At 42.4% G+C, this 9,563-nt stretch overlaps 1 protein-coding gene and 2 non-coding genes across 3 annotated transcripts in view; all 3 read right to left on the reverse strand.

Moving 5' to 3' along the window:
* Nucleotides 1-478: 478 nt before the first annotated feature.
* serpinb1 (serpin peptidase inhibitor, clade B (ovalbumin), member 1) overlaps nucleotides 479-9,563 on the reverse strand; it is a 66,644-nt gene continuing 57,559 nt past the window's right edge. Inside the window, exons 2-8 of the mRNA XM_076045365.1 lie at nucleotides 6,174-6,226; nucleotides 3,562-3,750; nucleotides 2,533-2,670; nucleotides 2,345-2,462; nucleotides 2,113-2,255; nucleotides 1,687-1,839; nucleotides 479-1,433 (exon numbers count right to left, since the gene is read on the reverse strand). Of these exons, the coding sequence (XP_075901480.1) occupies nucleotides 1,026-1,433; nucleotides 1,687-1,839; nucleotides 2,113-2,255; nucleotides 2,345-2,462; nucleotides 2,533-2,670; nucleotides 3,562-3,729 (1,128 nt within the window). The 5' untranslated portion in view covers nucleotides 3,730-3,750; nucleotides 6,174-6,226 and the 3' untranslated portion in view covers nucleotides 479-1,025. The remainder of the gene's footprint in view (nucleotides 1,434-1,686; nucleotides 1,840-2,112; nucleotides 2,256-2,344; nucleotides 2,463-2,532; nucleotides 2,671-3,561; nucleotides 3,751-6,173; nucleotides 6,227-9,563) is intronic.
* trnaa-ugc (transfer RNA alanine (anticodon UGC)) lies at nucleotides 9,013-9,084 on the reverse strand. The gene has a single exon. It is a non-coding gene; the product is annotated as a tRNA-Ala (tRNA).
* The window catches only part of trnap-ugg (transfer RNA proline (anticodon UGG)), a 72-nt gene continuing 49 nt past the window's right edge, over nucleotides 9,541-9,563 (reverse strand). Inside the window, exon 1 of the tRNA in view lies at nucleotides 9,541-9,563. This exon is cut by the window's right edge and continues 49 nt beyond it. This is a non-coding gene — a tRNA (tRNA-Pro).

The following is a 9,563-nucleotide window of genomic DNA, read 5'->3' on the forward strand; positions in this document are numbered from 1 at the left end:
TAGTTTTTTGTTTTTGTTTTTGTTTTGTTTTGTTGCTATCGATACAGGTTTTTCACGTTAAAAAAGAAAAATCTGATGATCAAAAAAAGAGGTAAATATTATTTATTGAAATGTAAATTCAAACTGCCGCCTCACTTACCACCACACAATTAATTTGTGGTCACGTCAGCCGTCACTGCCGGTTTAATTTTGGTTGTGTATGGGTTATTTGTTGTTTTTTTTTGTTTCAATATTTTATTTACAAAATATATATTGGTATTCATGTACATCTCCCCAATTAATACTTGCAGTTGAAAAATCCCTGTAGCTCCAGTTTTCTTAAATACTCACACCAGGCTGTTTAGCAAACTACTGCACTGCGACCTGAATCGCCTTCCTTCCCGCTTTCTGATACTGTGTTTTGAAAACATCTTGAACACACCTGCCCGAGTACAGCTTCAGCTGTGATATGAAATAAATGAGCCAATATAAATCGAAGTAGTGACATCACTTTAATACAGTTTTACAATTCACAGCAATTTCATATAGATCTATAATTCTAAATATTTTATTATCACTGTGTCATGTGACTGGGAACGTTCCACTTTGGGTGTGTTTTACAATGTTCACCTGAACTGACTTCTTGAGGATAACTCTCAGCTTTATAATCTAACACAGGCATGCTTAACCTGAAGAAATGATATTAAAGTAGACAATAAGATACATAACATAATAAAAATAAAAGTTCAATAGACATTAAAGCACATTTTCTACATATCTTATTTTTTGGGGTGGGTCACCAAAACACTCCGCTCATCTGCTCCTGCCCCTCTGTCTATTTGGAACCCATTGTGGCCCCACCAGTAAGAAGGTTTGCCCACCCCTGATTGAACACATTAGCTATCACAAGAAACAACTCTTTTAAAAAAATGAAAACACACATTCTTTTTTTTTTATTTCAAAAAAATTGTATTACTCTTTATTTTATCACCATTCTTGAAACACCTTTTTCTTTTGAGTTTTCAGTTGGAATCAACTGGTTCGGTCTACTGAGGAGATGAAAATCTACCGAGGAAGAGGATGGACCTGGTCTTATTGTGTCTAATGAAGAAAATGAAGGGGTGGTCGGCTGTAAAGTGTTCCTCCCTCAACATACAGAAAGCCACCATGCCCGCTGTCGCTGCAGCTGCCTCCGTACCTTCCTCATTCACCTCCACAAAGGCCTTGTGCACCACCGTGGACAGGAAGAGTCCTCTCTCGCCGTTCATACCAGACAAGTCAGCCTTCGCCCCACAAAAAACATCTTCCATGCCCAGTTTGGCCAGAGGCTCGTTTAGCTCGTAGTCTTCCTCCAGTTTGAATTTGGGCAGGTGGACCAAGACTTCTGAGTGGACGTCCATGTTTTCCCTGTTGGTCCATTCATCCAGCTTCTCCCGAGTCAGCTCCTTCTCCAACTGAAACGGAACACGGATTGTATATTAAAATAAATAAATAAATAAATGTATTGGCAAGTATGAACTGCTAGACGATTCTTATGACCTAGAACGTCCATCTCTGTTTCCTTTCCGTCTTTCCTTGTAGGACAATTTTATACAATGGCCTTGGAAAACGTGTTCGACTGAAGGCAAATTTCAATGCTAAACACAGAAATTGCTTAAATACAAAAAAATGACCATGGCTGACTGAGAAATTAGGTGTTCGTCATGCCTTTTTCAAAGAGGCTTCTTCAGGCAGCAGGATAAGCATGCTGAGCTCATCGTCCACGTAGGGCAATTCCAGGATCTGCAGGCCCAGGTCAGGAATGTAGTTGTAGGGCAGCTTCTTCATCTGGTACATCATCTTGACTGGCTTGCTCTCATTCTGTCAAAAGCACAGAACAGCTCTTCAAGTTTGATTCCATTTAGCCTTGAGCATTAGCATGCGCATAAAGTCAGAACAATAGACAGGCTGTGTGTCTGTGTTACAGCTCATTAATGTAGTATTAATGAGGACAATAACCTTCTTGAGGAACCACCTTCCATCACTCCTCTGTTTTCAATCAAACTACCCATGTTCACACATACAGCCCTCCCAGGGAAACCCCTGACCAACAGGGTAACATTGCTTGTGTGAATGGAACTGAAGATGACACACCTCGTTGAGTTTGAAGGGCATTTCTTTTGTATCGGCCTCATCAAAGGGGTTCTTCCAGTTTCCCTTGAAGTAGATGGCATTAACAAGCGCCAACCTTGTCATACTACTGACTGATCCTGGCTTCAGAAGATCTTTGATCTTGTCTGAAAGTAAATATACACAGAGAGGATGATGAAGTTGAAAGAAGTTGATCTTTTTTGGAAAAACTTTGCCCGGTGGGGTGAATCCATACTCTCCGTCTGCTGCTCCACCCAGCTGTTAATCTCCCCTCGGCACTCTTCTGGTGCCCCAACAAAATCTACAGCCTTCAGGTCTGCCTGGTAGTATTTCTCAGTGCCATCAAGGAACTCCTGCAGAAGACAGTAAACGCCAATTTAATGTCAAATAACCTCACTGACTCACTGTCATCTGAAGACCCACCTGGAGGAACTTGGAAGTGGTCTCTCCATACAGACGGTTGGCAAGTTTCAGAATGTACGACGCAGACGGCGAATTGACGTCAGCGTTGAGAGTCGCAAAGTCTGCATGGGTGTCGGCACCAGAGCTGAAAGAGAGAGCCTGTGGGACAGTTTGCAATTGTACGAGTGAGTAAACACAAGTCAAGAAAAGCAGCATCTGCTGGCCGGTGCATGTTATCAGCTCTTGTAATATAATGCATGTACTTGGAACAAGGTTTTATCAGGGGAAGTTAAATGTTTGCTTGCTGTCTCAAATAGTCATAGGGGTTTGATGTGCCGGGTCATCCAGGGACAGAAAGCAAATGAGAACAAACCACCATTCACACTCACACCTACAGACAATTTAGTGAGTTGCCAATTCACCTCACAAGCATGTTTTTGGACTGTGGGAGGAAGCTGGAGAACCTGGAGAGAATGTTGTTATGCTACCATTTAAGGTTTAGAATTAAAATAAAGATGCTTAGAGCAACAGAATTGTGTCAACAGTAAAGTAGCACCTGTAACACAACAAGCCCTGAACATGTGATAAAAAACCCTTTGAGGACAATCTGACTAAAACATGTTCACATTAGGAATAAGTCCTCGCATGTAAATGAAATTTTCCATTTTTCCACTGTCAACTAGAAAATAGATGAGGTTTTCATTCTTTTAAACAGAAGCCGCGATAGTAAAATGGTGAGTGATGCTTCGTATTCTATAAAGTGCTCATTCACCATCGACCAGCAGCCACAGAAGTGATTCACCCAAATTTAAAAAGTGCAATGCTCATCACAGACAGCAGGGTGTACCCTCTCAACAGCAAAACAGGTCTCATGACTGATACACAATTCCATGTCAAACTGCTCATATCGTCTAATGCTCTGAGGTATACAATGCATCACGTAGCACAATGACCTCATGCACTTTTATAGTTCTGTTTGTTCCAAGTAACGCCGCTAATCAAGCTGAACGACGGAGTGCAGCGTGCAGCTGAGACAATGTCCTGTCTGACCTGAGCCATCTGAGCTGCCGTGTCTCCTCTGGCTCCGAGGTAAACCATGGCCAGGGCTGCGCTGATGCTCAGTGGGGAGACAAAGACGTTTCCCACGGGGTTTTCTTGACTCAGAGTGCGGAGCAGCTCCAGGGCAAAAGTTGTGTTCGAGTTGCTGATGGCAGCCATGGCTGATGATGTACGGACCTCCTGTAATTACAAATGGCTTTAAAATTAGCCGCATTCTACGATTTATCTAAAACGTCAACCAGCAGGATATTGCACAGTTCGAGGCATTAATAATGAAACACTTGTCTGGCAGAAGAAAAAGCTTGCACGCACATCAAGGAGATCCAGTTGGGCCGGCAAACTCCCCTACAATGAGTAATCAATTTAATTCGATGGGGATTTTGGTCTAGAATAGTAGTCAATTTCTCCCTTTTCTTGTGTGCTGGATTCTTTTTAAAAAAATTTCGGGTAGCTCCACAGGAATTTAAGATGGAGATTAACTCTAGGATGCCATCTAATAAGTTTTCACTTAATTTTAGTCAGGAAAGTAATTTTCTTTTTTCCACCACTGCTCTAAAGAAATATCTCCCATATAGTCAATTATGAACAGTCAAAAGGATTTGTAATACTGATGCTGCTTTTGAGGAACGAGCTGGGGAACTTTGTAACTTTTTTAGTGAAAGGATACAACAAAAAGGTTTTGACGAGAAACGGCGAGACAAGTAAGTACAATTTAATCATGTCTGAACAGGAGAACTTTAAAAAGTGATCACGATGAACACCTTTCAGAGTCAAAATATATTTTAATATATAGTTTCTAAATATAATGGCCAACATTGGTGTGAAGAGGAGACAGAAGTCTGAGACTGATCATGCAGTTGCTTTAAAGGTCGAGTGTGTAATGTTTGGAGAGTTTGAGAGGAAACAGCGACATCGAGTGGCTACATATTAGACTGCAGCGCTCTTTCACTCACCCTCCCTCCCTCTTCCGAGTTTCCCTGTGAACTATGACAAGGGAACTACCTTCTTCTTCGTTGGTTCCAACCTATATTTCCTACCCATGGAACCCAAATGCGAGCATATACTCCTGATAATGTTTTCATGGGTACTGCATTGAGCTTTTAACAATATAAAAATCCAAAAATCAGGCCAAATTCTATACACAACCTTTAAGGATACAAGAATACAAATCTTAGATAGTAAATTAATCTGACTTAGCTTGTAACTGAACTTGTGTTTGGTTGATCACATTCACCTCTGGTGTCAACCTCTCATCCTCTCTGCATATAAACTATTCATTCCTCTCTGGTGATGTTCCATTTGTAAAGTTGGATGAACAACGCAACTGGCCGAGAAAATTTTTACGGTGAGGCTCAGCACTGCACGGGGTGAAAAGCCACGTGCAGCCAAAACAGTCTGACACCTTCTCCCTCATGCCGGTGAGCGGCTTGGTTGCACAAATCTGTTGGATGGTATCTGACTCCTCGACCAGCATTTGTCACAGGTTAGCCACCAAGGTTGTGTTCGTCACTCTAGCATGCGCAGCACATCTGAGCTGATCCCACAGGAGCTCAGCTGGCTTCCAACCTGCCTATTAACAAATCACTATTCTAGTCATCCATTATGGAGGTAAACCCCCCCCCCCCCCAGCTCTGTCAGGGGGATGAGCTTAGGGTCCAAACTGTGAAGATATGAGATTGCCAATGACTGTGACATAGAGGTGGCTGCCACTGGGGACAAGCCTTGTTTTGCCACTCTCACGAAGATGCAATCTCATATCATGATTATGTCATAATATTATTATATGACGATATCATCACATTATCATATGAGTACATCTCACATCATGATGCAAACAAAAGGAGATCTCACGGGACTGATGCAACAGTCAGCATCAAGCTCTCCTCGTTTTCTCTGGACTTTGCACTCTTTAGTCACCTGGGTGCAACAGGTGCAAATTAGCCAATCCCCGAGTATGATCAAGCAAACGCTAAATTCTAAACGTTTTATAAATAATCGTTTACACAATAGAGCTACATATCACATCAATATTTACTTATTCATTTATTAGAATCTAGTAACAATGTTTTTATTGTACAAGTTTGGCCATTTATTGCAGTTTTTTTTTTTGTTAACCTTGTTCACTCAGTCCAGGCTATGTCTCTATTAATACAAGGCCCAATAAGTTAGTCAATTAATCAATTATCTTAATAGTGACCAGGGTGTATTCTTCCTTGGCCCTATGACGACTGGGATTGGCTCAGTCGCCCCCCCGCCCCCCACTTCCCGTCCCACGGCCCCGCCCTAAGTACAGACGAAAGCTTAGTATAGAACATAAATGAATAAATCTTTACTGTGGGGAATTGTAGATTAACTAGAAATATTAGCCATTTACGGAAGTTCGTTCAGAAATACGGAAGTTAACCGTTTCATGACGCACTTAAAATTCCCCCGAAATGTCCCGGAAAATACCGACCCAGTGATCCACGCGCCACATGCGTCAGGCAACGCAAGACTAAAACAAAACAAAACGAAAAAACAAACAAACAAACAACCGCAGACAGTGTGCGGTATTAAAAACGCGTGTAAATGCGGGCGTGGTCGAACTACTTCGGCGACATTACCTGGCGTTCCTCCCGCAAAGAGTCGAAGCCGCTCCGCTCACACGCGCGTACAGCTGCAGCGGCTGGTAGAGGAACAGTGAAAACACAACCGAAAGCAGCGGGCAAGCGACAACAACCCGACCCGGCGCGGTGACGGAGCTTGTCTGAGCAGAGCGTCGGTGGCCGAAACGCCGCAAAGTCTGCACTTGCTCATTTATACGGAACTCGAGCTCGTCGTCACCGGTAGGTGGGACGCGTGACTGGGCGATAAGAGGCAGCGAGCCCGGACAATAAACGCCATTATGGGGCTTGTAGGAGAGTAAGTGTGGAAGAATGAGGCTCGACAGGGTTTGCAGAGTAAATACGCAGCCTCTCCCCCAGTCGTACACCACGCCGTCTCTGTACGTTTGAAAGGAGCACATGTTTGTATTATTAGTCATACATTGGCTGGTGTCTGGCAGCGGACAGTGTTAAGAGTTCACAGTAGTGACGTCATCGACCACGTGTATGCACGGCCACGCCCAATTTGCTTTGACAAGTTTATTGAAGGCGTTTATGTAATAATTCGGTAGCTAAAAGCTATCGTCAGCTTGAGTAAAAACCCACCGTATGTTTTTCATCAGCTGCCACTGCCAGTCTTGTTTACATTAACAATTTGCCATTTCATCATATTTCAACACGATCTGTCTTGTGCAGATAGTAATATATCATGTTTAGAAATATAATTATGTCTGAGTGAATCGAAAAACAAATACACATCATTTTGAAAATATCTTGGTGTGGTATCCATCTGAATAGTACTGTCCAAAAAGTATACGCTATCACCTCACAGCAGTAGGTTTTGGTGTCAGTTCTGACGTTGGCAGTTCTCTGTGAAGTTTCTATGACCTCCTCCTGATGCTTGTGCGGCATCAGCTTCCTCCCACAGTCCAAAGACGGGCACCTCTGACTGAATGTCAACTATAAATTGCAGATAGGCATGGATGCAAGTGCAGTACGGATGGATGGTGAATAATGTAGGATAAACAATGACAGAAGATGGATGTACACGAGTACAGATATGGATTTCAGTGTTTGAACTATGTGCAATATAATTTTATGTCTGTGTGTTTTTTTGCGTTCGGTGTACATTAGTTTACAGGTTTTTCTGTGAAGTCTGTAAGAGCTAATAAAAGTAGCAGCATAGTGCACAGGGCAGCACGGCACAGTTCATTTTGGAGGATGAGAGAAAACATGAGCACAGTGTGGAATGTGAAGTTTACTTTGAGCTCTTTGGGTTACACAAACAAAAAACTAGACCTTCCCCCTCACTACCTCACTAAAGACAGTTGAATCAAAATACACCACCTGTATTTTATTTATTGGAAAAAAAAAGACTTTAAGACTTTGTTCAACATCATAATTGACCAAAAAAAATAAAATATTTTTTATTATATAATAATAAAAATAACAATTTATGCTCCTGTAAATGTTCAATGCATGTAAATGCCTCACTGGTTTACATGTGGATATTAAATTGTCCAGAAAAACTGGATCAATCAGCATCTTTTATGCACATATTTGATTAATGCATCACAGCTGACAGAGAAGAAGGCCAGGCTGAGCTCCTTTAACATAGTTCATGTGCAGAAAGGTGCGCTGTGTGATTTATTGCCTCTGGATTACAGTGTCTCCACTCATCACAGGGTTTCCAGTGTAGACCTGGTGAGTACTGAAACATCATAAATATATCTGACTCGTCCCAACCCACGGACTTTCGACCTTGCTGTTACATAATCACTTTCCTATATACATTCCTGATATAGGAGCTGCTCCTTCTTGACACCTGTGGCTTCTTTATCACCCTTCTTTATATGTATTTGTCTTTATTATTTATCTTGTATTCATCTTACATCTTATATATAATATATAAACTATCTACTCACTAACTAGCTGCTATTTTATTTTAATCAGAAAAAAGATAAATTCTTTGTTACAACAACAGCACTTTGAAATGAGCAGTTTCAATGAATGGGCTTGTCTGGGATTTGAACCCAAGACCTCTTGCATCTGAATAGAGATTCATACCCCAAGACCAACAAGCACTACATGTGATCTTTCTTTTATCAGAGAAGAGAAATTCTTAATTTACAACAACAAGAGATTTAAATGAGCACTTTCAGTGAATAGGCTCAGGCTACCCGGGACCTCTCGCACCCAAAGCGAGAATCATGCCCCGAGACCAGAGGCCTCCAAACTTTTTTAGCAGTGGGCCACATGACGGAACTGCATCATGTCGGCGGGCCACGGTTCGTTGACGGGGTGGGGGGTGTGCTGGTTTGAAATATAGCGCAAGCGTTCCGGCATTTTCTTCCGTTGACGTGGGGGGGGGGCTGGTTGGAAATGGTGTCTTTGTTGAGCGGGGGAACGGGAGCGCGCCTATCGCTGTCGAGCTATGCTAATGTGTCGGCAAAGTTACGTGGCGGGGGGGGGGGGGGTTTATGACTGCCTTCACGCACGCGGGCCGGACAGGGACACGCAGCGGGCCAGATGTGGCCCACGGGCCGTAGTTTGGGGACCCCTACCCTAGACCAACGAGCCCGACACACGCTGTTTTTTTTTTTTTTTGAGTGGAGAATAATATATGATATATATATATAGATATAAATTCTTAATTGAAAGAGCAAATTCAATGGTTGGGCTCGTCCGGGATTTGAACCCGGGACCTCTCGCACCCTAAGCGAGAATCATGTCCCTAGCAAAGAAGTCAAAATATCTTTTGTCATAACAACAATTGTTTAAAATAAAGAATGCTGCTTGTGTGTTCATGAAAGTGACGGCCAAAAAGCTTGATTATGCTCAGAAATACATATTACAAGACTGGAGATGCTGGGGATTGAACCCAGGACCTTGTACATGCAAAGCACACACACTACCACTGAGCTACATCCCCTATTTTACCAGCAAAATAAAGTTCTCTTACACTGAACGAGGCTTGATCAAACTATGAAAAACAAACATCTGTGACTTTCACCTCATTGACTGTACAAGTAGCTGTTGTAGCTGCGTGGGAAACGTTCCCTGACACGTCTCTACTAGCACAACTGTGTCAAACGCTTTTCCGAGGAGGGGAAACAAATTTGTTGAGCTTTCCCTCCGACAGAAGTAGTTTCCAAGGAGGACTCATTTAGGTTTGGAACCAATAGCAGTTTTAAATGAGCAGTTTCAATGTATGGGCTCGTCCGCGATTTCTCGCACCCAAAGCCGGAATCTTGCCCCGAAACCAACGAGCCCTACACGTGAGAGTTTTTCTATTTTTTAAATTATTTTATTTTTAAAGCGAGAAGAGATAACTTCTTCATTTACAACAACAGGAAGTTTAAAAGAGCAGATTCAATGGATGGGTTTTGGGCTCGTCCGGGATTTGAACCC

Source organism: Nelusetta ayraudi, unplaced genomic scaffold (assembly GCF_046127955.1).
Source record: "Nelusetta ayraudi isolate G7.1 ecotype Tasmania unplaced genomic scaffold, CSIRO-AGI_Nayr_v1 ptg000084l, whole genome shotgun sequence".
Classification (NCBI taxonomy): Eukaryota; Metazoa; Chordata; class Actinopteri; order Tetraodontiformes; family Monacanthidae; genus Nelusetta; species Nelusetta ayraudi.